Source organism: Emydura macquarii, unplaced genomic scaffold (genome assembly GCF_026122565.2).
Source record: "Emydura macquarii macquarii isolate MOO-44397 ecotype Brisbane River unplaced genomic scaffold, CSIRO-AGI_Emac_v2 contig_3390, whole genome shotgun sequence".
In the NCBI taxonomy this organism is placed as follows: domain Eukaryota; kingdom Metazoa; phylum Chordata; order Testudines; family Chelidae; genus Emydura; species Emydura macquarii.
The window spans coordinates 2,873,488-2,898,087 of record NW_027133527.1 but is presented as its reverse complement, the minus strand read 5'-3'; the positions used below and the strand labels follow the sequence as shown (position 1 = coordinate 2,898,087).

Below are 24,600 nucleotides of genomic sequence, written 5' to 3'. Positions count from 1 at the left end.
TACAAAGGCTGGCTGAAAACTTTTTTTATAGCAAAGCGGGGTTTTGACGAAGTGAAATTTTCCACAGAAAGCATCTGCTTTCCTGAAAAGTCCTGATTTTTCATCAGAAAATCAAAACCCCTCAATAACTAAAGATTTTCAGATGAACACTGAAAAAAGTTTGAGTTATCGGGTTTTTTGGATGAAAAGTTGGAATTTTCTTCTAAAAATTGACAAAACTTTTCTTTTTCACTGAATTTTTCCATGGGGAGCAGGGGGGACATTTTCCAGTGAGATCTAACACTACAACTGCGGCAGTGGTGACACGTATTTACAATGCCAGCATTCCATGAATCATGTCAGACTTACACAGGTCAGCAGAGAAGCAATGAATCAGGACTTATGGGTGCTGCCCAGGTATGATTTGATATTGATGCAACCTATATGTTTATATCTCATTAGTTACATTTAGTATTTCCCATTTTAGGGGTTTTTCCCCCCCTGAAAACCAGTATTTATTTTAGCAAATTATGACATTTTTCAAGTTGCATATTTCCAGTTTTATCCATTAATTTCATGAAGAACGATATTTCCAAAGCATATTGCAACAGTTTGGTCCACTTTTGAATCAGTTCTCTTAGCTGCCACACTGCATTATATGACTCCCCCTCCCTGTTCAACTTTCCAGTAACAGACTCAGAGGCAGACACCCACACACAAGTTACAAAGAAAACAAAAAAAGAAAATTTATGATTGCAAAAAATAAGGGTTTTTTTTTTTCTGTTATTTTTAAAAAATGTGTTGTGAAAAAATGCCTTGGGGGTTGTTTTATCAAGAAAATCCAGACAAGTTTAAGGTTTCTGTCTTCGCTAGTTTTCTGAGTGCCAATGTTCATGAGATAAAGCACCTGGGATGTGAACATATCAAATTTAAACTTTGAATTTTTATCACTTTAAAACTTCCACACTGATTTACTTCAAAACTGGCCTGATGTTTAGATCTCAAGAGAACCACAGAACAAGACAAGCTTGAGGTTCCTAACTGTGCTAGTGTGGGGATAGGCAAGTTCAAACGTTGGCCTCTATCTTGCAATCTAATACATGCAGGCAGATCCCTGCATTCATGAGAAACCTCAAGATTCATTCCTCACAGCAGTGTTCTCTCCCACTGCAGTTTATGGACCAGCTCCTCAGCTGGTGTAGATCAGTGTAGCTAGACTTCGATGGAGCCACCCAATTTACACCAGGTGAGGCTTCATTCTACAACTCCCAACTCAATCTCTTATCATATCACTCCCACACACACACACATTTCCTTTATTCACCAACATCAATTCCCCATTTCCCCTGGCTCTCCCACAACTTCCTCTACATCTGGCCCCTCTCAGATCCATACTGCAGGGAACACATGGTCCATTCCAGCCCACACTCCATTCACTCACACGCTTCTTTCACAAGCTAGGAGTCAGCAACAATGATAATAATAAACACAGAGTCCTGGCTTGCCCAGGGCATCCTGTCTCCCTGGAGACACATGGACACAGACTGCAAGATCTAGGGGGCAGGGGCTGTCTGGTTTGTCTCATGCATATTGTCAGCACCTAACAATTAATTATATTTCCATAGGAGCTGAAAACATCACAGGAACTGATCTGGGTTGCAGGCATTACAAAATAATACGCTCATTGCACGATCTCCCCCAGATCCACATACATGCACACTCAATCGCCTTTGTTTAGGGTCTGCCTTTGCTACACTGTGTCTGAATTAGATACCGGGCTTCTTGGGGCAGGGATACTGGTTTTTTTATTTCCCTATCGAGAGCTGCGTGCCCCCTCATGACACAGTCAGTGCACCCCCAGAATACTGCACCCAAAGGAGTACACCCAGGGGGTCAGCCCAGAAGAACAACCCTTATGAAGCAAGAGCAACCTAGCCGGGTACAGTAGATGTGGATTTAAATCATGGCTTGTTGCTGGGTCTCCGTTCAGCCATGTGGGATGGCAGGAATCTCTGGCTGGGTCTGAGGCCCAGTACACAGCATCAGTGGCTGGTGAATGCCCTACCCTGGCGGTCTTATTTAATCTCCACCTTTCATTTGTGGTGTCTCCATTTTGCTAGCCTCTTGCTGTCTCCATAGCTGGCTCCAGCAGAGAGACTCACACAGCCCCTCATGGCTTTTTAATTGGTCTTCCTACTGGTCCAAACTCCTTTGGGAGTCACCTCTCTGGAACCAGCCACCAGCAGTCACAGGCTAGTACCAGGCACCAACTCCTGTCCTCAGCTAGCCCTGTGCCACTGCCCTGTTGCTAACATCCTACGACTTGCAGGTTTGGAGAGCGACTCGGTCACTTGGTGGCTGGCTGTGTGTGCGTGAGTGATATTGCCTTCTAGTGGCCACACCCATAAAGGATAAATGGCCTCATAGCACCCGTTGAGGGGACAACTCCTTCCACTCTGGCAGTAGCAGCCTGTGCTTTGCAATGGAAAGATCTGTGCTCTGGACCCAGCTCTCTGTGTGTGTGTGTGTGTGTGTGTGTACCCACATCTGATATATTGAGTAACTGTGTCTGTGTAGAACATGGCATTGTTACAATTCCTTTGTCTTGCTCTGAATCGAAGGCAGCTTTGAGACGTCTCTTGCTCTCCCTAAGGCAGGCTTGTGCTATAAGGATCTCTGCGTTTTCAAATTACCTTCACTCACTTTAATGCAGCCTCAGCAGCTTATTTAACACTGGCCCTTCCTCAGCAAACTCCACCCCCCCCCCCCCCCAAGCAGCCAGCCTCCCCCCTGCTTCCTATTTATACTGACCTGCTGCCCAACCCACACCCCCTGGGAGGCTGAACACCTGCGGCAATTCCAGTCTCAGGCAGCTTTTAACTCTTTGCTGCCCCCTCGGTTACAACTGGCCTCCAGCATTTTCCACAGCGTGCCCAGACCCGCCAAGTCTCCCTGATGTGGCCAGCCACTCCCTCGCTCTAATTGTCACAGCTCGCTAGCTGGGTTAATCCGGGGCTCAGCCTTTGACGATCCCCGGGGAAGAAGCTGTGGCAACTTTGGCGAAGTCTGGGTGAGATCCTAAATCCCCCTGAAACGCCTTCCCAACAAGAGGGAGGGATTTTACAACCAGCCGTAAGATTACAGCCGCATTTGGCTCCAGATCCAGATCCCCCAAAGGTTCGGGTGTTACCATCCAGGGCTTTGCTTTGTCCCACTGCGGAGATAGGAACCGAGGGATAAAGGATTTGGAGCTGGATTTTCAGGGGTGCTGAGCACCCACAGGTGTAGCTGGAGTCTGTAGCACCCTGAGCACCCTGCATCTGTGGCCCTTAGCATTTTAGGCCCTGAGTTTATCATCTCTCCCCTGCCCTGCCCTGCCCTGCCACAGACCCCCAGTGCCTCTTCTGTCTGGCATGCAAACCCTGAGAAGGGCTGAGTCTCAGTTTTGCTAAAGCCCCTTTACATCACTCTGGGCAGAAAGATGGTGCAGAACAGATACAGGGCCACAACCCGGGCCCTGCTCCCAGCCACCGGCTCGGGAGGCAGATGCAGGGCGGCTCATCAGTGTCATGGCAGGCACATATTTGCCTGCTCTGCTTCTGAGGGTCCACAGGCAGCCGAGCGCAAGTTAGAGCCACCCTAAAGCTGCTCTAACTCGCCGCAGGGCCCTGACCCAACCCAGGATAGTGGCAGCGTAAAGGTGACTCAAAGGCCTCTTAACCACCCCCGCCCTCTGTTCCTGCCCCATGGAGGAACTGGAAATCAAGGGGGAAATTTTCACGGTCACAAAGGGCAGTCAGGCATCCAACTCCTACTGGCTTCCGATGGGAGTTCAGCACTTAACTGTCCTGTGGAGAGCTCCCCCTAAGTCCCAGTGTCCAGACGTGATCCATCTAGAAACCACGGAGATCTCTAAGGGTTGCTAAGAGCTTTCCTTATCCCACTGGACTCAGAAGCCCAACCCTCCCTGTTTTTGATTACCTGGCAAATCCTTGCTGTGTCTCTGGGCACCGCCATCACTAGCGTCAAAGGAAAGCAGGGCCAGGCATGCTCAGTCCCACGCCCATCTGCCAAACGCTTCCCCCTTCAGCGGGGATGTAAAAGGGATACGTGATTGCGGCTGCACGGGGACGTCATCCTCCCAGGATGGAAAGTCAGTGACTCATTTAATAAAAAGCCATTGTGTTGTCCATGGCATCCCGGTGGCTATTCTGTTTTATGGTCTTCAGACACCAGGGTGCGGTTCTGATCTGCAGCCCGGATCAGGCAGAGTAGCAGGGCTGTTTCAGCTGTTGATTCTGCATGTTCTCTGGGAAGTTGTGTTCCTTTCTTCCCCTCCAGTGCTGAAGTCAAGCCGGCTGCTCGGACAATTATTATTTATTATTTGTATCAGTGGTGCGCCCAGGCTGTCACTGTGCTAGGTGCTGTACAGATGCAGAACAAAAAGGCAGTCCCTGCCCCCAAGAGCTTCCATTCATAGTACGAGACAAGAAACAACAGATTGACACAGGCAGACTGGGGAGCCCAGGGAAACACAGTCAATATTAGTCAGCCAGCTAGGCCATGATATATAGGCATTGTGCTGGCCTGCTGCATTAATGGAGGGCAGAGAGCAGATAGATAGACAGACAGAGCCCAGTTATGATCACTTATTGGTAACAACATCTATCGGCCCATCAGTAGCATTCATGCAAATGCCACTTCACAGCACGATAAAGCCAACAAAGCATTATCCTTTGTTTTCCATTTCCCCCTAGGGGCATCGGTGCATACAGCCCTGAGCAGACACTGGGCTCAGGTTGAAACAAAAACCAGTTTGTCCCATTCCAGCAAATCAAGATGTATGGTGCCATTTTCAAATAAACCTCAGCTTTTCTCCACAGACATATTTAATCTCACTGGACAGCTCTCGCCGGGGGAGGTGACTATTTGCTGAGAGGTTGTCATTCCCCAGCACCTCTCACAACCGTCATTGGTCTGCAGCGTCAATCTATAGGAATTAAGCAGCAGGAATAAATAGGAGCTGGTTGGGCTAAAAGTGCTGATGCAACCCCCTTGTCTATCAGCAACACGGGGAGAGTGTAATGTAAACACACTGCACTCTGCTTTGCCACCACCAGGGTGCGAGAGAAACAAACCGGTTGCTCTGTAGTTCGCCAGGAATAGGGCGAGAGGGGCTCTTAGGTGTCTCTGTGGAGTAGATACTGACCACACACCCCGCTGTTAGCATGAGCCAATATCTCCCCTGGCAAACAAAGCAGATTGCCATGGCAGGAATTGTCAGCAGCGGCAACTGGACACTGCGGCTACGCTGGATTGCCTCCTCTGCCGCTGCCACCCCGACAGGCGGCGGGCAAGCCAGCCACTTCACGCTGCCTCAGTTTCCTTATCCATTAACTAGTTAGAAAAATACTCATCAACTCCTCGGGGTGTTGCAAGACTTAATTCATGAATTAGCTAGCAGCTGCAAAGCACACAGAGCGCCTCTGGTGAAAGGGGCTATTGAAGGGCAGGCTGTAATTAGTGTTATTAGTGTTGTGCACGTGACAGGCAGATTCACATGCAGGCCGGATGCCAAGCGGCTGAGCTGAAGCCCGTGTTTTGGCACCTACAGCTCCTCCCCGTCGAGTGTGTAACTCAGCTGGCACGCTTGGGCCCACCTTCTGCAGACGCTTAGGCAAGAGGGCCAACGCTGTGCGTGCGAGCGGTCCCATCAGGCGTGTGAAGTTGAGCGAGGGGATACGTGCAGGATTGAGGATTTACGGACGAGCCTGCAGGGGCCAGAAATGTCAGCAGCCGTTTGTGCTGGAACTGCAGCTCCCATCATTATAAACCAGGAGTTTGGCTTTCTCAACTGATGGGCCAGACACAAAGGCTTAGATTCTGCAGAATCTGATGCGATCACAGGGGCTGACAGGCTAGATCTGGCAGGGGGAGGAGGAGAGGTGTCCGTTCCCCCCCCCCGTCTTTAATACCTACCTTTCAGCATAACACACCTCTTCTCTGAATGTGTCCGCAGCTACGGGGAGCACGTCCAGCATTTCAAGGTACTCCGCGAGAGGAATGGCAAATATTTTCTCTGGGAAGAGAAGTTCAACTCCTTGAACGAGCTGGTGGATTTCTACAGAACCACGACCATCGCCAAAAAGCAGCAGATCTTCCTGAGAGACGACGACCAGACCCATGAGGTACAGGGCTGTTCGGCTGCCCACGCAGGTCACTCCAGGAGGGGGGCGAGAGGAGAGTGCAGGGCCCAGCCGCCCATGACCGCTGCTCACCAGCCAAAACACAAGGCAAGGTCCCAGGGCAGCCACTTCACCACAGGCGCGGGATAACAGGCGCACAGGATACAGCCGCAGGCTGTTAGAATCCTTGGAGGGTGTCAGCCAACATGTGGACACGGGTGATCTAGTGGGTACAGTGAACTTGGACTTTCAGGAAGCCTTTGACAAGGTCTCTCACCAAAGCTCTTAAGCAGTCATGGGATAAGAGGGGGGAAGGTCCTCTGATGGATCAATAGCTGGTTAAAAGAGGGGAAACAAAGGGTAGGAATAAATGGTCAGTTTTCACAGTGGAGAGAGGTAAATAGCAAGGTCCCCCAAGGCTCTGTACTGGGACCAGTGCTGGTCAACGTATTCATAAATGAGCTGGAAAAGCGGGTAAACAGGGAGATGACAAACGATGCAAAATCGCACAAGATACAAAATTATTGAAGGTAGTTAAGTCCAAAAACCGACTGTGAAGATTTACAGAGGGGTCTCACAAAACTGGGTGACTGGGCAACAAAACGGCAGATGGCATTCAGTGTTGATCAATGCAAAGTGATGCACATCGGAAAACATAATCCCCACTATACATACAAAAGGCTGGGGTCTGAGTTAGCTGTTACCACTCAGGAACGATCTTGGCCTCTTTGCGGATAGTTCTCTGAAAACATCTGCTCAATGTGCAGCGGGAGTTAAAAAAGCTAACAGGGTTTAGGAACCATCGGGAAAGGCACAGATAATAAGCCAGAAAAGATCATGATGCCACTATATAAATCCATGGGACGCCCACACCTTGACTACTGCGTGCAGTTCTGATCACCCCATCTCAAAAAGATCCATTAGAACTGGGAAAAGTAGAGAGAATAGCAACAAAAATGAGTATGGATATGGAACAGCTTCAGCACGAGGGGAGGTTAACATGACTGGGAGTGTTCATCTTAGAAAACTTAGATGGCTAAGGGGGGGTATGACCGAGGTCTATAAAATCATGATTGGTGTGGAGCAAGTGAATAAGGAAATGTTATTTATCCCTTCACATAACACAAGAACCAGGGCTCCCCTAATTACACTAATAGGCAGCAGGTTTAAAACAAACAAAAGGCCGTACGTCTTCCCACAACGCACACTCAACTTGTGGAACTCATTGCCAGGGGATGTTGTGATGGCCAGAAGTGCAACTGGGTTCAAAAAAGAATGAGGGACGTTCATGGAGGACAGCTCATGGCCATTGATAGGCCTAACATGGTCAGGGGTGCAAACCCATGCTCTGAGTGGTCCTAACTCTCTGACTGCCGGAAGCTGGGATTGGATGACAGCAGATGCCTCACTCGATAATTGCTCTGTTCCCTCATTCCCTCTGAAGCACCTGGCACCGCCCACTGCCGTAGTCAGGACACTGAGCTAGCTGGACCATTGGGCTGCCCCAGTGTGACCATTCTCATGTCTATACTGTAGTTACCCCGAACGCACTCAGCTCGAGTTAGATCACGCGACTGTGGCTAACGTGGCAGTGCGTCCACACACGTCTGCTCAGCGGTTTGCTCTTATAGCCCACATCACATGAGCCGCAATGCCTGCTGGGCATGTATCCCAGACTGCGTACAGGCCTGCAGGAGCCCTCCATGGCACCCAGAGGAATTGTGGGAGAACAAACGCTCAACACTCCCCTCACCATCCTCCTCAGGGAAAAAAGCCCAGGGTTCCCTGGGGGCTATCCCCTAATCCCTCCAGAGCCGATAAACTAGTCCAATTTCCCAGCTTCCCGTCAACCAGTTTCTCCGGCATGGTGTCCCCAGAGAGCCGAGGGAGAGTTATCTCAGGAAGAACTTCAAACCATGTGCCTGCTAGGAAAACCAGAGACCGACATGTGAACCAGAGACTGGCAATCGGGGTCTGATAGTTCAGCGTAGGTAAATGCCATGAGTCATGGCCGCCGTGCGCACAAATGGCCAGTTACGCTCTCTCCTGGCTCTGCGTGGTAGCTGCACACCCCGCAGACTGTTAGCTATTTAACTGGTCGCCTGGGCTTGCAATAAGAGCTGGGAAATCACAGCCCACGTGCAGGCGAGCGAGGGTCGCATGCCAGTTCTGCCAGCCTGGCGCCTCGTGCGGGAGAACCAGACACCCTTCCCACACCATCGTTAATCAGAAAGGAAGATTAATCTCGGCTGAGGTTTCCACAGCTGCCTGTGGGGTCCAGACACCCAATTCCCATTCGTGTCAATGGGATGTGGGCATCTAACCTACTTAAGTTGCTTTGAATACGACAGCTCTTACCATGATCAGTTAGTCCTTAGCCTTTCTCCGAGCTCTCAAGGAACAATGAATTCAGCCTCAGGACCATCTAGTGAGGCAGGGAAGGGTCATTATCCCCATTTCACTGATGGAGAAACTGAGGCACAGCCAGGGGACGTGACCTGCTGCAAGGCACGGAGCAATTCTGCAGAAGGGCCAGGAGCAGAGCCCAGTCACCTGGCCCCTATGCTGTAATCAGCAGACTCTGCTTCCTCTCCCATCATCTGCAACATGTCGGTTTCTTCCAGTGGGCAGGATTTCTGGGGTTCCTGCGGAGAATGGGGGCTCCTCCAAGTCCCCAGGCTTTGCTGGCTGGCCCTGCTTGTGACTGGCGACTGGCTGCGGTTAGTTATCCCATGAGGAGCAGAAAGGAGTGCCTGCTGTGCATCCAGGTTTACGAATGCAAAAAGCCTTCGCTGGCAGAGTGACTGGCCCTAAGGACTGTCCCAGCACAGCTGGATTGCAGTCGCACACAGAACAATTCCCAGGGGAACTCACGAGCCGTTTGCCCACCATGAGCATAGGACATATTTGCACAGCGTTCACCTGCCGTGTGCGTTAGACAAACAAGCCCAGTGCCATGCGGTCGCAGGAAGAGCCACGAAACATTCACTTCCCATGCGCAGAGCAACCCATTGCTCAGAGAAGGTCAGGGATGCCCCCTCAGCTGGCATGAGATAGAGGCGGAAGGTCAGTGGTGGCCCGGCTCCTGGTTACCTTTGGCAGGGGCTTAGGCGAGCTGGTCTGACTCCCCGGCCGGAGAACAAAGCGTACGTCCTGTCTAGGCTGCACTCGAAGCCCGGGCTCTGACTCAGGTTTGAGCACAGCAAGCGCTCACCTTCCGTCCACACACAAATCAGTCCCACTCGGATCAGCAAGCACTCAGGACCTAGGTCCAAGGATCATGCTTGGGCGGGAGGGGTAGAGCCTGAATCCCACTGTGATTGGGTCAAGCCCTGTCATTTTGAAGTGTGGACGCAGCTCGAATCTCAGAGGTGAGTCAGAAGGTCTGTGCGGCTGCGTTTGCACGGCTGTGAGACCCCAGGGCCAGCAATTGTAAACCCAGGATGCTCACGCGTCCACAAGCCCAGATCCCACAGATCCGGCCAAACGTAGCCAAATGTTAGAGACGGAAAGAGATTCGCAGGGTGAGGCGCTCAGAGGAAGGCTAAGCCTGGGGGCATCCCAAGGGGTTGGTGGATCTTGGTTGGAGGGGTTCCTGGCCCCTCTGGTCCCACCCAGATCAAAGTGAGACTGTTTTGCATGACGCCAGGTTTGCGGAGCCCTGGGTGTTTGTTCTGCCAATCTCTCACCTGGCCACCCAGCTGCAAAGCCTGGCTCTGTGCCCGGAGCTTGCACCGTGAGGCCTGCTGCAGCCCAAGACACGCAGAACTGTCCTTAAACATGCTGATGGCAGAGAAACGGAAGGCGTGGGGAAAACAAAGCAAATGGAAGAGGAGGCCTGTACAGGGGCTGGATTTAGGCGTAACCCTGGGCTAACAGTAACTGTGCTAGCTGACGGCTAACGCACAGCTGGGTTGGGAATGGCTACATACGCCACCAACACCCAGAACGGCAATCTGCAGAGCAACGCTGGCCCTAGGTCGCTTTTATTCGGCACAGGCAGCTCTGCTCCTGCGGCCACGACTTGCTCTTGCCTCTGAAGGGGCAGATGGCCCACGAGGGCTTTGCTCAGCTAAAGAAAGGCTCCCTGGCCTGTAAGGAAATGTGATGGAAGTGGATGGTTTGTAAGCGTGCAGCTCATGTCGCAGAGGGTCATAACGTAGCAGGGCTCTGGAGACAGAGAGAGCAGAGCTGAACGGCCGGCTGGTGGGGAAAGTGGGGTTCGGGACGCAGACTTCGTGACCCAAGCCCAGCGCTCCAGAGAGCCTTTTCTCTTAGGACACCCGGTGAGGAGAAGGGAGCGGATCCCTGGTAAATCAGCACGAATCTTTGGCTTCTGAAGCGTTCTGCAGATTTCCCCCAGCTGAGGCAAGGCCCCCGCATTGTCAGTCAGGGAGGGAATGGGGGGGAAAAGGTGGTGGTGAACACGTCAGAGCGTGGGATCATCAGCCAGGACACGGTCCCGTTAGTGAAAGTTATCAGACGCCCACGCCCGCCTCTGCCCGTTCCTTGCCAGGAGGATCCCCGTGCCCAATGGCGGCCGAGCGTATCTCAGCATGAGAGTCTGCCCGCCTGGCTGTAATCCCGTGGCTGGGCATAGAAGGGGGAAGCAGCAGTTGGCTGTGGATCTGGGATGCCTCCTCTGTCTTTCTCTCCTGACCCCTCTTCTCCCTTGGTCTCACTGCAGGTGAAGAAGCCGAAGTTCGTCCAGGCTCAGTTCGACTTCTCCTCCCTCGACGCGTCCCAGCTGGCCTTCTACAGAGGGGACATCATCGAGGTCCTGGACTGCCCCGACCCCAACTGGTGGAGAGGGAAGATCTGTGGGCGAGTCGGCCTGTTTCCACGGAACTACGTCCAGCCCATTCACCTGTGAGCTGCCAGCCGGAGTCTGACTGGACGCCGGATCTCCCCGGCTGCCCGTTACAAAATAAACTGCAATCCCCTCAACCTGAGACCAGAGAGTTTTTAGGGGACACATTGCCACAGCACCAAGGACCTTTCCCAGGCTAAAAGCCAGACTGAGGGGACACTGCACTGGACCGAATGTGCCCCTGCAAACTCCCCCTGCACTGCAGAAGCAGCCTGCGCTTGTCATTTGCACATGGGGTTTTCGGTGGGGCAGGGAAGGCAGATTACTCAGCCCACCCCATAACAGGGACGCCTCCAAAGGGAAATTAACGAGGCTCCTGGCACCCCTTATCGCGCCAGCACTTTGCTTATGTGGAGTATCCCTTCCCCTTCGCCCACTGTCTAGCTAGACTGCAAGTTCTTTGGGGCAGGGACCTTTGTCCTCACACCCACCTGCTAAGTGCCAAGCACGCATTCTCGGTGCTGTGGAAACAATAAACCCTCAGCACCCCCCTCGGCGGAGCCGGCTTTTTGAGGGCGAGGCGCTTGGAGCTTGGCTTTTCCCAGCCCCTGGGCTTGTCGGTGGCAAGTGAGCAGCGAGCTGACCTGGCTGGCCATCCCAGGCAGCTGGCCATCCAAGAGGAGTAAGACCAACCCTTCCACTGAGTATTTCCAAGGCCGGTTTGCAGCATTCCTTTGACTGGCCTACCTCCTTCTACCATCAGCCCCTTTCCCTCGCCAGATCTCAAACAGGCGGGGTAGGGGGCCAGGCGCTTTCCAGTGGGGTTTCTCATACAGATGGGACCCGCAGAGATGAAAGCTCGTGCAGTTAGGCCAGGTGCCACCGCCCCCAGCCTGCTCCAGCCCTGCCCCTTCACCAAACTTCCTTTCCACGCTGGAATACCAGGGCTCTCGATGCAGCTGTCCCTTCCCCCCAGCGGATCCCTGCGCCTTCTCCCTGCATCCTGCGCCATGAACCTGCAGGGGTTCTACTGCTACAGTCACGGAAGTTTGCCCCCCAGCTGCCGTTTCAGGAGACGTATCCATGAGCTTGAGCATCTCTCCCGTCTTCCTCAGCCTGGAGCCGCAGAGGCCTGCTTGGGCACTCTCTGCACTGGAGTTCTGCTGAGCAATCACTTGGGAGCGAAATCCAGAGCCTTTAACGAGGAGGCTGTGGGAGGGCACCGCACATTCCTGGCATCTTTAATGGACTACGCAAAACGATCAAAGAGGCCATAAAGCTTTTATTGCACCTGGTTACGAGCCAACTCTGACGCGCTTGCATCGCTCACCCGGGGGAGGAGAGACTTCATTCATTTTGCATGCAAACGTGTCTCGGTCCCAGCTGGTGCTGGTGTCGGCCCATTATCAACCGATGGCCAAATCCCACCTGTCAAAGCCGGTGTGATGCATCTGCACTCCATGGAGTTACAGCCTCATGCCAGCTGTGGATTCGGCTCAATGATTAGAAACTGTGCTTGGGTTGGAGGGGGGGCAAGGGAGTTGTTTTGTTTTGTCCCGCCTTTAAAAGCCAGCAGCCACTTGGGGAATCTTGCCAAGTGGGAAGGAAAAGGTTAAAACCCTTTGCGGCTGTCTCCCTGAGAAGAAAGGGTGTATTTAAAACGCAAAGTTTGGTGAAACCTGCTAGAGAAGCGGGTCGGGGCATAATATGCCCTTTTTGTTCTCCAACTCACCATAAGGGCTTCAAGTCTTGCTACAAGCTGAGGTCAGTGAGATGCTATTAATGGTCTAAACTTAAGGCCATCGCTATCAGCCAAGGCTGTCAGTGACCTGAACAAAGCATCTGGCACCTTAGACTCATAGACTTTGAGGTCAGAAGGGACCAATATGATCATCTAGTCTGACCTCCTGCACAATGCAGGCCACAGAACCTCACCCACCCACTCCACAGTGATAAGAGGAATTTTTAACATGTGCTACTTCTATATTCATCCGACCCCCTTGGCAACTTCGACACAAAAGCAGACAGCAAACTAAGCTGAAGAAAGATAAGGGGTCAACTTGGAAATACTTCCCTGAGAAACATGTAATGAATCTGTGGACCTCACTGCTACAGGATATCATTCAGGCAAATAGTTTAACTAGCTTCAAAAGAGGATTAGACACTTATGTGTATATGCAAAATGTGTAGTAGCTAGGTTTAGAGCTTCCAAGGTACATCCTAAGTCCAAGCGTTTCATAGTATCGAGAAATTTCACCTCATGGGAACAAGTTGGAACAGCTAGGTGCATTGTGGGGGATCATTTTCTGTGGTATCAGGCCTTGGTCGCTCCTGGAAGCAGTCACCAGGCAGAATAGGCTGCTGGTCCACTCCAGATTGGCAATTCTTATATTTGTCCGAACTGGAAGTAGTGCCTCATTCTTTCACTCCGATTTTATGCCTTGCTGATTGATTGAACCGGGGCTTAGTCTGTGACTTTAAGGCTCTTCACTCATGGGCCCTTATGTTAGAAGCTACTGCCATAATGTTTGGCTTGCCCTGAGTTGGCTGAAGACAGCTTCTTTAGCCCCGAAGAATGACAAGTATGGTCCACAGAAAGCGTTTGAGCCGCACTGACATTGTGCCGGCACGGAGCTACTCAGTCACAGAACAACCCGACACAGCATCACATGCTGCATTGTGAAATGTCAGCTACTTTCCCCTCCGCCGTCCACCCCAATGGGCTCCAAACCTGGCTAGATTGTAAATTCCAGGAGACCAGCCTGAACCCAGAATACCCAGCGGGCGCTTTGTTAATATCATGCATGAATTAGGGTGTCACATTTTGCCTACACCTTCAGGGGAAAGGAGAAGCCAGCTGTGGTGTCGGCCGCTATTTTTAGGTTCTATTTCCAAACCAGTATTCATTGATTTTTTTATATATATATTTCTTGTTTACTGAGATCATTAAAGAAAGCAAAGCAGATCTCTCTCTGCAGAGACACCGAGACCAGGTTATGTGATGTGGCTGGCAAATGAAATGTGTCTCGCCGATGTAACATGCTTCAGTATCAGCAGAGGCCCCTGTTAGTCTGTGTCATTTCCAGGGAAATTGTGCAGGCAACACACACACCTGCTGTTTCTACAATGACATCATCCCATTAGATCAGAGCTTTTTGGCTAATATCGCTTCACTCCCCAGAAGTGCGGCCTCCAGAAAGGCGGCACTTCCAGGACTGATGTGAAACACAGCAAGATTTCAGCGGCAGAGCTACACAGTTCAATAATTCAGTGGTTATTTGTAAGCAATCGGGCAGATGGCAGATCCAAGGGTGCCCGGGGGCGTGGGGGACGGTCGTGCAGACGTAATTTCTAACTGCAAACTGCATTTTTATTCAGAGCAAATAAAAAATTATTCCGAGGAAACCCAAGGGAGGGGTGTATTCACAGACCCTGGGGTTAGACGGGTTTCCATTTCCACTTTTAGGAAGGCCGCTGGAGCTAGAAATACAAGCTACGCAGATTCTCCAGGGCTGACGTAAGAGTCTACTTACTGTTTGCAAAGGAGAGTTGCAGGACGGCACCGTTAAACATAGTAAGAGTTTTGCCCATTGCATCATAATCTTCTTTCGAGCCAGTAGCTTAGATCTTAAATGATATTAAATCAAGAAACCAAAAATGTACAAAACTGGAAAAGCCAATTTCAGCTTCTGAGACGTCCAGTGATGGACAGAAGAAAAAAGCTGGGTGTGCAAGCTACTGCCACGCAGCTGTCAGAGCATCTCAGTCCTGACCTGTCGCTCCCCCCTTTTCCAGTCCTTGATCCACCACTGATCTCTCCTGATGAGCCTTAACCCCCCCACCACCTCCAGCGCTGAAACACCCCAGCTATTCAGTCCTGCCCACCCTGGAGCATCGCCTGTCCCTCCCATGTGGAACTGGGGAGACCATCCCACTCATTTCACCCATGGGCGATGGCCAGTTTTACGTCTCCAGGGGTGAAAGGACCGGCTGTAGGGAGCTGTTGTGCCAGCCCTGGTACGCTGACCTTCTAGCCCATGAAAAACTTTGGGACAAGTTAAGCTGATGCAAAACCCTCCTGTGCCCAAAATGTAGGGGGGGTGGGAGAGAATTAAACATCATACTGCCTCCTTCCACCTTCCCCCACCCCATCCCTCCCCACTACACATTCCTCCACTTCCCCCTCCTGCAACCCCACCCCGCCTCCCACCCGTTTCCCCAGAGCCCCCCAGGCTGCAGACAGTTAAGCGAAATAGGCGTAGCAGAAGACATTGACACACATCAGGATGACAGCATTGACGCAGCAGACCCTCGCCCAGAAGGGGGTCTCCGTGGTGTCCCTCAGGGCCTTCGCTGGGGGTCCCTCGGCCTTCACACCCTGGGGGCCGCAGAAAGAATCCCTGCAGAGGCAGGCCCCTGGTGCCCCCTCCTGGGAATCTGTCACAGATGGAGAGAGGAGAGGAGAGAAGATGAGGGGCAGAGAGTCCTGGGGATCATCTGCCCTGCACACAGGCCCAGATTGCTCTGCTTGAGGATGCCCATCTGGGTCCGGGACAGGGCCAAGCAGCCAGGTTGGGAACCAGACCCAAACCCCAAAGCAGAACCTGATCCCTGAATGCAAGCGGCTCTGGTTGAAATGAGAGAAGACTGAGCCTGCCAGCACCTGGACCCCTTACCGGCGCCTCCCCATCCCCCTGAGGTGGGATTGGAACTCAGGTCCTGGCTCCTGTGCTCAGAATACGCCCCAAGGTAAGCCTGCAGCTGGAGCTGGGGGTGGGATTCCCGGGAACGAGCTAGCCCGGTGGAGCAAGCACAAACGCTGGGAGGGGCCAGCCACCCAATACGGACCCATCCGGCACGCTAGGCACGGACTCGTGCCGGCCAGCGTCTCCCACCGCTCGCACGCCCACGGCCTGTCTCTAGCACCCACACGGGACCAGAGCTACGGCCAGTATGTCTCCTCGAGGTGGGAGCGACACCCCCAACTCGAAGCACAGGCAGCCCCTTCGTCATTTGGGTCTTAGCCCCAGCGATGGGTCCATCCCCACGTCGGGTCCCACCTACCCTCCTTTCCTCTCCTGGGGGAGCGGGTCCCCGCTGACGCGCTGGCCTCGGGGATCTCGGGAGGCTGGCGCCCCCGGGAAACGGCCCACCAGGTGAGGTTCTTTATCTGGAACGCAGAGCAGGGAGCGTCAAGGGGCCAGACCAGCCAAAGCAGAGGAGAGCATCAGCCCCGTGACGGGAGCAGCCCCTCAGAAGGGCCAAGCACCCGCCCTCTGAACACCGGGCCCCCTTCCAAGTGTCTCGAGTTGGGCATCTGAAAACGGTCTGCAGCTGCTATGGCAAAATGGGGCACTGCAGGCTAAGGCCCGATTCTCCCCTCCCCGCAGCGGAGCCGCCCCAATCCCACTGAGAGGAGCGCTACACCGGACGTCCCTCGGCACCTGTATTATCTGAGCACAAAGGTGACACCATCACCCCTCCCACCAGCTTTTTCCCGACCCTGCCTGGCAGCACACTCGCCTTCCAGGCATGGCTCCTCTGGCAGGGCTTCGGTCCCTCGGTGCCCGGGCGAGGGGCTGGGCGCAGCCATGGGAAGCCGGACGAGTCAGCGTGTTGTGGGGGAGGCGTCCGGACCCGCGGAGATAAGGGAGCAGTGTCCCACCCCCGCATTGGAGGAGCCTGTTTATTCCTCGGAGATCTCAGCCCCAGGACGCACAGCAGGGAGCCTTTGCGGCCGTGCCCGAGGACATGCCCAGCTCCCAAGGTGGGAGGTCACCCCCAGATCTCCCCACACTGCTCAGCCCGGACAGCGTCTCTGCAGAGAGGCCCCGCCCAAACCCTGTCCAGATTCAAACCCAGGACCGGAGCCTCAGCCAGCGGAGGTTCCAGCCCAGGGTCTGCGTGCGTCCGGGCAAGACAAGCGCAAGCTCAGACAGCTGCCGGCGGGCAGGAGAATCACTTCCCTCGCCCCGGCCCCAGACTAGAACAGCACAACCAGCACCCCAGCCCTTGGGGAGATCCAGGCCCAGATCTCACCTCCGTGCCTGGAGCGTCTCCCTACAATGGGCTGAGCGCAAATGTCTCTGGACTGGGGGGCGGGTTCCTGGTGCATGTGGGCCCCTCCCCACCAAAGCGTGTTCGGGACGTGAGTTTTTCACCCGCTCCGAAGCCCCGTCCCCACTTTCTCATGACAGAACATCAGCCAGGCCCAGCCCCACGGCCACGCACACAAGCGGTGCACACAGCCGCCTTCTGGCTGTCCCCGCGTGGCTGCAAAAAGGGCGTCAGGCCTCAGCCCTGAGCAGCCATGCCTGGGTGGGGCGGAGAGGACAGTGAAGGATTCGGATAGGACTCCCTGGCTCTTAGCCCTGGGATCATTGGCCTTGTTCCTACCCTGAGAAGTAGCTACAAGGAAACTGCCTTTCCGTGGGCCAGGGGCACACACTGGGCGCGTCCGAACGCTGCCGCAGTCTCTGCAGTGACTGTGCACAGCCCTGAACGCCGCCACTGCGCCCCAAACCTCAGTCCAGGTCCGACAGCAACACGGGCAGCAGAAGCTGAGCCTCAGGGCCGCTTTGCCTGCATGTGGTAGGAAGCATTTGCCCCTGGCCAGCAGCTTTGGGTCTTTTGCTGCTGGCCACATGCCCCTCGCGGAGGGAAGGTGCGGGCTGCGTCTTTCCCCTTCGGTGGCAAGTGGGAAGAGGGACCCTGTTTGCAAGAACCACGCTCCTGGGGGAGCTGTTCCCCTGCATCCTGGCTCCCCCGGCCACCTGCCACACGCCGCCTCGGCGACGGTGATTCGGGAACCTCTGGCTTGGCCTGCCCAAGGAGAGGCAGTTGTGGAGGGGTGGAGAGGAAGGGTGGCCGCCGTGGCATCTTGGCAGCAGGGAGGGAAACACCGGGCAGGTCAAACGCCAGCCCTGCCCCCCCTGGCCAACGCCCCCTTGGCAGTCACACCGAACAGCGGATCAGAAATGGTCACCCTGATCCTCATGGGGGCCGTGCGACCCCACCCGGGTGTCTTTGCTCACCTGCGCCTCGGCGGGGGGCCTGCCCAGCAAGCTGATCCCCGCCACGGCGGCGGCAGTCAGCGCGCAGAGGATGACGGCGAAGTGAAGGTAGTGCACGTCCTTCACGACAGAGGGGCGCTCGTCCGGCGCGCCACAGCGGGGCGAGGGGTACGCAAACTCCAGCCCCATCCTGGCCAGGCCTAGCGTCAGCCCCAACATCAGGCCCCAGAAAGCTCCCTGCAAAACAAAGACGTTCAGGCCAACGGGTGCCTGGAAGGTCTCGCCTGGGGGGAATCCATCATGTCCGGGGGGCAGGTGAGGGCTGAAGGACGTGCTCCTGTGATGAACTCCCTTCCTGGCTGAGCCACTGCACAGGCTCGCCTTGGTCGGTGAGTTCTTCCTGAGGTGTCCGCAGCCAGGGGGCCTATACCAGAGAGGAAGGATGGCCTAGTGGTTACCGCACTGAGCAAGGCCGCAGGAGGATGTAGGGTGAAATCCCAGCTGTCACTGGCTTTCTGTATGGCCAGAGGAGTAATTTCCAGCTTTAGTACCTGCACACACAGTAGCTTTGATCAAGCCAGCATCTGAGTGGGATCCTGCGTTCTCAGGGGGCTACCCCGCTATTTTTAGTGCACTCTCTTGATCAAAGCTAGCCCAGGTTTGTCGACCCAAGCTCGAAATTACACCTCCAGTCACAGTGTAGACATAGCGCCTCTCCTGCAGTTGCCTCGCTGTAAAATGAGGATGTCTCTTTCTATGTATGTACAGCCCCTAGCACGAAGGGGCCCTGATCCGGGTTGGGAGTCACTGTCACACAAACAGTAAGAATAAAAGGGTGTTATTCTCTGGCTCAGACTGTCAGCCACAAGACCCATTTGCACAGGTTCTGACACTGGCTGGCTTGTTTCTTTCCGGGATGCTAGCTAAAGAGAATGTAACAAACCCACATCTATGCAGTGGAAAGTCCCTTGTCTTATGTACCAGCCTGGTGGGTCCTGTTTTCTGTGCGTGCCACAGTCAGGCAGCGTTGCATGTCGACACCTGGGCTGCGCTCAGATGTCAGCCTCCAACCACCCACCTGTTCCCTGGAGAGCCACCAGCTCGCTCTTCGCTCAAAGGCGGGCGAGCACAATCTCAGCGCTTCTGCGGGGGGCTGGGACTCAGTTCCTCAAACAAGGCTCTTCAGAAATCCCTGGCGGTGCCAGCCGCCAGAACAGGAACGGCCAAGTTCTCATGGAGGAGCCTGACATAGGGTCCTGGGGCAGCGTCCTAGCGAAGAAGCACCCGTGATTTTCAAGTCCTTAGGAGTCTAAAGTTCATGGGGCTGACACGCGGCTTGATCAGACCTGACGTACTGCTTGCAGTGCCGCAGTCTTAGGGTGTCTTGTAGCCCCCTGGGGGGGGCCACTTGGTGGGAGGGTCACGGGATCATTTCATGAGCCCTTAGGTCAGACAATAGCTCTCCACCCTGTCTACAGGAAGGCGGGGGTATGACAAAGTGCAGAGGCTACCTGCACCCCTTGATTATTCCAGCGGAGTCTTGGTGTCCCTAATGGGAGACCCAGCAACGGAGGGGTTCCCAGCTCAGATGAGATCCAAGCCAGTCCTCTGCCTCCAGCAGTTACCAGCACCTGATTCTTCAGAGGAAGGTGAAACGCCCTCAGAATTCATGGGCCCGCTGTGCAAAGCTGTGCAGGGGTGAAAGGCTCCTTCCAGGAATTGTCCAGCCCCCATGGGGAGGCAGAACTGGAGATGGCAGAGATGCACCCCACTGATTGTCACTTGTGAGCTAGAACAGGGTCTGACCCAAGCTCTCCCCAAGTGAAAGGCTCGCACGCTTTGGATGGTCCTTGGCTATCATATCATATCATCCATTAACACCAGTATAACAGTGGGCAGCTGTGGTAACTGCAATCACATCGGCTAAGATGGGACAGCTCTCTAAAACAGAGGCTCTCACTCGGTGGTTTTCTGTGGACCGCTGGGGGTCCACAGACCATGTCTAAAATTTCCAAAGAGTTCCTCTGTTTTAGAGGGGGGGCTGCAAATGAAAGCAGGTTGAAAAGCCCTGCTCCAGCTCAATCAGCAGCGCTGGGGTTGATGCAGGAATCAGCGGGGGAGGTTGCCCAGCCTGTGATAGGCCGGGAGATTCAGGAGTCCAGCCTTAAAATCTACGCGTCTCCGTCCGGCCTTACAAGAAGCCCCGTGAAACGGCAAAGCTCACCTGCTCGTTGGCTCGTCCCCAGAAAACTGCCAGGGCAAACACGGCCGTGATGGGCGGGGCGAGGCAGCTGGTCACCGACTGGATGTAGACGTACAGCTGGCCACTGTTGGAGCGCTGCAGGATGGGGATCCAGACCACGCTGATGGCAACCAGAACCACCGTGACGATCCTGCAAGAGGCAGCAGTGAGGAGACGGGCTTGCCACCAGCTGCGGAGAGCGGGAAGGGCTGTGCCCGGAGGTCAGCATCTCTGTAACACGCTCGGGCAGGAATGCGTGTGGGAAGCCTGCCCGGTGCATGCAAGATACACGGGGTACAGGCATGAGCTTAGCATACAGCCCACATGGCACGGCGAGATAGGCAGGGAGGCACTTGTCTCTGGTGCCCACAGCATGGGGTTTAAAGCCGGAAGGGACCAGTCAATCCCACGCCAGGGTAGACGCGCGTTGAAGTGGAAAACACCAGGCCAGCCTGACCTTTACTGATTACAGGCACCAGCGTGGACTGTGGCTTTCTACAGTGCTCGGTATTTCAGCTGCTGCCAGAAGGATCGGTGCTTTGCCCGGCCGCTGTTCTGCCCTGGGAGTGGCTGGCACAGCTCAAAAATGCCCAGCCAGGGCGCCAGGTCCCCATCATCTCGCAGGTGCCTGCTGGCTCTGGGGTCAGGGCTGGGACTCCGGCAGTGCAACGTAGAGCTCTGAGCTGTGCCCCTGAGCCACAGAGCCAGACACGGAGAAAAGACGCTCAAGGTTCATTTTATTCTTGCCGCTTCCTGGCGCTGAAACGATGGGGGGGCATTGGCACCAGAGGCAAAGCAGCCCGCTGGCTCTGTGGTCCGGGCTCAGGTCGGGCAGGCCGAAGGCTGCAGCCGTTTCATTTCCAAGAGTCACAGCGCCACTGGCGCCTCTGCAGTTCCCGGCCCCCCTGCTTCCTGCCCCTGGGAGGCACAGCAGACGTGCAACTACCACTCCTTGCCTAGGCGCAGCTGTGAGCCACCCCTGAGGCTCCCTGATTTCCTGGCTACCCAGCTACTACATGTCCCCAGCCTGCCTGGGCGGCTGCGTCCTAAGCCCAGGCTCCTGGGCCCAACGATGAACGCTGCCCCGGGCCTGATCCCCTTTCAGGAACAGGGGAATGGCTAACCTCACTCAGCCCATGCAGCGCTGTGCACGAAGGGACCTTGAACACTATCCTGGAGTGGATCTAGCATCAGACTAGACCAAGAGGCTGTCTAAAAGCTGCACGAAACCTGGACCACAATCTGTGTAACACCCGATGACACTGAGCACGTTACCGGGGACAGGAGCCGGCAGTGCAGAAGTGCTGCTACTCTCGGGTGAGGCCACCCCAAATTCCTGCCACTCCTTGGCTCACAAAGCAGCTGGCAAAATCCCGCGCTGAAGGAGACAGTCAGTCGGCTTGGATGCCTCCAAACAACGGACATCTAACCCGGCGCTCTGACTTTCTGTCCCCAGCTGCATGTCAGGGCACTGCATGTCAGGGGGGGGGCAGCCTCGGCATGCAAGGCTGGGATGGTTTTTATTTATATCCCAGCCAAAATGCCCACCACGGGTTAATTATAACCACCACCAGGCCCTTCCCTCTGGGGCAAACGTCTTCGCGAGCGGGCGCTGCAGATGGCACGAGATACACACAAAGCCTGCCCCCGCCCCCGGCTTCCTTTGGGTGGACTCTGTGCAGCCCGAAGAAATGAGTCAGTAACAGAAGCCTGAGCATTTATTCCCCGCCGCCCCCCACCACGTGAAACCTCACACCCAGGCTTTGCCGCTACAGAGGTGCGAAACGGACGGGGGTGGGAACCGCAGGTTTTGCTGGAATTGCACCCAGCTGTGGGGGTCTGGTTTCGCAAAGGCATGCCTCAGTGACGAGGAAGGAGTCTTTTTCACTTGCAGTGACATGTGAGGTGTGTCCTCTCCCCCCCCAGTGGCTAGTTCTCTGACATCTGCGCGGTACCTTGGCTAGGGGGTGGATCGCTGTCAAGAAGGCAATCGGCAGAAGGGCTGGCTCAGTTGTTTAGTGGCGAGGTCCTAGGCTGAGTTTGATCCGGAGCTCCCCGGCCAGGAAGGTGTGGGAGCGCTAGAGAGGCAAGACCCTCACCCCGGGGAGGGCAAACATGTCATGCTGTGATCAAGTGACCCTCCCAGGCGCAACGGCAACCTGACAAAGCACGCGGATATGGCAAGAGCCGCTCAGCTGAGGTCTCGGAGCCAGACTCAGTCTTGCAAGGGGTACAGAAAAGCACTCCATTCTCTAAAAGACACCAGCTAAGGTTAAAACGTTCGGAAGAGTCCAGGTGACTTAGAAGCCTTGGATTTAGTTACGTGAGCACTTTCCAAAATGTTACCCTCGCTGGAGGGCTCAACCTGGCCGTCCTTGTGCCTGTAAAACTCCCCCTGCCATACGCACGGAGGCAGATCAGCCCCGAAATAATTCCTATCAGCTCTTCCGTGTGCTGGGCTCAGCTGGGCAGAGCAGAATGGTGCAACTGTTGGCACGTCGGTGCCTCGAGCCGCTCGACGATGGAACGCCAGGCCTTCCTGCCTAGCTAACACACATTCCCTGTGGAACGGCAGAGAACCGACAGCGTGGGCCTGGATGCGGAGCAAAACGCCCATCCACGTTTTCAGGAAGCAACGAGGTCTAAAGGCCAGGCCCTCGACTAGGTGTCAGGAAACCTGGGCTCTGTTCCCAGCCAGGCCCGTCTGCCCTAAGTACATCTCTAGACCCTGTTCCCATAGTATGTGAGCACCTCAATCTTTACCGTGTTTATCCTCCCGGTACCCCAGGAGGCAGGACAGGGCTGCTCTCCCCATTGTACAGCTGGGGCCTGAGGCCCAGAAAGGCTAAGGGACTCACCCAAGGTCACACAGGAAGTCCGGGGCAGAGCCGGGAATTCAACCCCACGTCCTAGGCTAGTGCCCTAACCACTGGACCAACCTCCTGGTGATTTTGGGCAGGTCACATCCCTTCTCTGTGCCTGTTTCCCTTTCAGCCCCTCGTTAGCCACGCTCCCCAGTGGGTCACCAGCACAGCCAGCAGCCGGAGTAATTTGTGCTCTCTTTGGATCTCATCCCCAGCACGAGCTCAGCACCCGCACTGCGCCAGTCGTCTACCGCCCCCAGCCACGTCCCTCGTGTGCTCCCCACCCACTGCCCAGCTGCTCTGGTTTCACTCGCTGATCACTGGAGTTTTCAACCTCCTCGTGCCCCCTACAAAGTGACGAGACCCTATGGGGGAAACCCCTCCCGGGGAGGCACGGGATCCTGTGGGGTAAGGGGGAGTCTGTGGTATGGGCTAGCGACCCCCGTCCCAGCCCACTGGGGACTCTGGGTATGAAGTCCGGTTGCTGGGCCATGCCACGACACTCGGCTGCCAGATCTGCCCACCCTCGCCAGGTCCAAGCTCCTCATGCGTCGGTTACGCCTTCCTTGGCAGTGCTGACCTGCCCAAAGCCTCCTGCCTTCGGGCAGAGGCGGGCTGGCGCCGGACCCGTCAGCGCTGCCCCTGAATCGGCCAGCTGCCGTCGCCGCTGAGCGGCACCCTTTCTGCCTGTGCTCTGCAGGGCCGCCTCCGGGAGACGGTGGCACGGATCAAAGCCTGGTTCTCTCACACGGCAGCACAGGGCGATGCAGATAAAAACCCCAGGCCAGCAGGGGGGCCGGCCCAGGTCATGTCTAAGGGTAGGTCTACATTGCAATTAGACACCTGCAGCTGACCCAGGCTCATGGGGATGGGGCTAAGGGGTTGTTTCATTGCAGTGTAGACGTCCCGGCTCAGGCTACAGCCCAAACCTCGCCATGGTCCTAGAGCCCGGGGTCCAGCCCACTGCAGTGAAACAGTCCCTTAGCCTGAGTCAGCTGGCATGGGCCCGCCGCGGGTTTTTAATTGCAGTGTAGACAGACTCTAAGGGGTTATGGATCATCCTAGTCTCAAAGCAGCATTCTCCTGTTAATGCTATGAGCAAACCTGCCTCAGGCAACTCCACCAGGTCATGAAACACACAAGCGTCTACTCCACACAGCTGCCCTCGCTTCCTCTCCCATTTCCACTCCCCGTCTCTGGCGCTCTTGACTTTCTGACTCTTCAAGGCATGCTCTGGCCTGAATTCCCCCATCGTCATTTGTCTGTGCCCATCGAATCAGCTCATGTTTAGTCATCTGCGCGTTAGCTTTCCTAAAGCGCTGACGGGCACAGCCCCCCGCTGTGTCAGTCTTAATCACTGCGGCGTTGTGCAATCGAACCGGGAACACCACGCCCGAGCTCTGGGAGCCTCTGTGTCCAAAGGGGGCAGGGGAAGAGAAAAGAAGAGCAAGAAGGAGGCCGAGGGTGAGGAAGGGCCGGAGGGACTGGCTTATAAGGCAAAACTGAG

At 55.0% G+C, this 24,600-nt stretch overlaps 2 protein-coding genes across 2 annotated transcripts in view; one reads left to right on the top strand and one right to left on the bottom strand.

The window, feature by feature from the left end:
- The window catches only part of GRAP (GRB2 related adaptor protein), a 38,025-nt gene extending 25,641 nt beyond the window's left edge, over nt 1-12,384 (top strand). Inside the window, exons 4-5 of the mRNA XM_067534111.1 lie at nt 5,999-6,167; nt 10,852-12,384. Coding sequence (XP_067390212.1) covers nt 5,999-6,167; nt 10,852-11,037 — 355 coding nt within the window. The 3' untranslated portion in view covers nt 11,038-12,384. The remainder of the gene's footprint in view (nt 1-5,998; nt 6,168-10,851) is intronic.
- Nucleotides 12,385-15,217: 2,833 nt separating this feature from the next.
- SLC5A10 (solute carrier family 5 member 10) overlaps nt 15,218-24,600 on the bottom strand; it is a 76,714-nt gene continuing 67,331 nt past the window's right edge. Inside the window, exons 12-15 of the mRNA XM_067534362.1 lie at nt 20,212-20,419; nt 18,009-18,224; nt 16,039-16,144; nt 15,218-15,411 (exon numbers count right to left, since the gene is read on the bottom strand). Coding sequence (XP_067390463.1) covers nt 15,218-15,411; nt 16,039-16,144; nt 18,009-18,224; nt 20,212-20,419 — 724 coding nt within the window. The remainder of the gene's footprint in view (nt 15,412-16,038; nt 16,145-18,008; nt 18,225-20,211; nt 20,420-24,600) is intronic.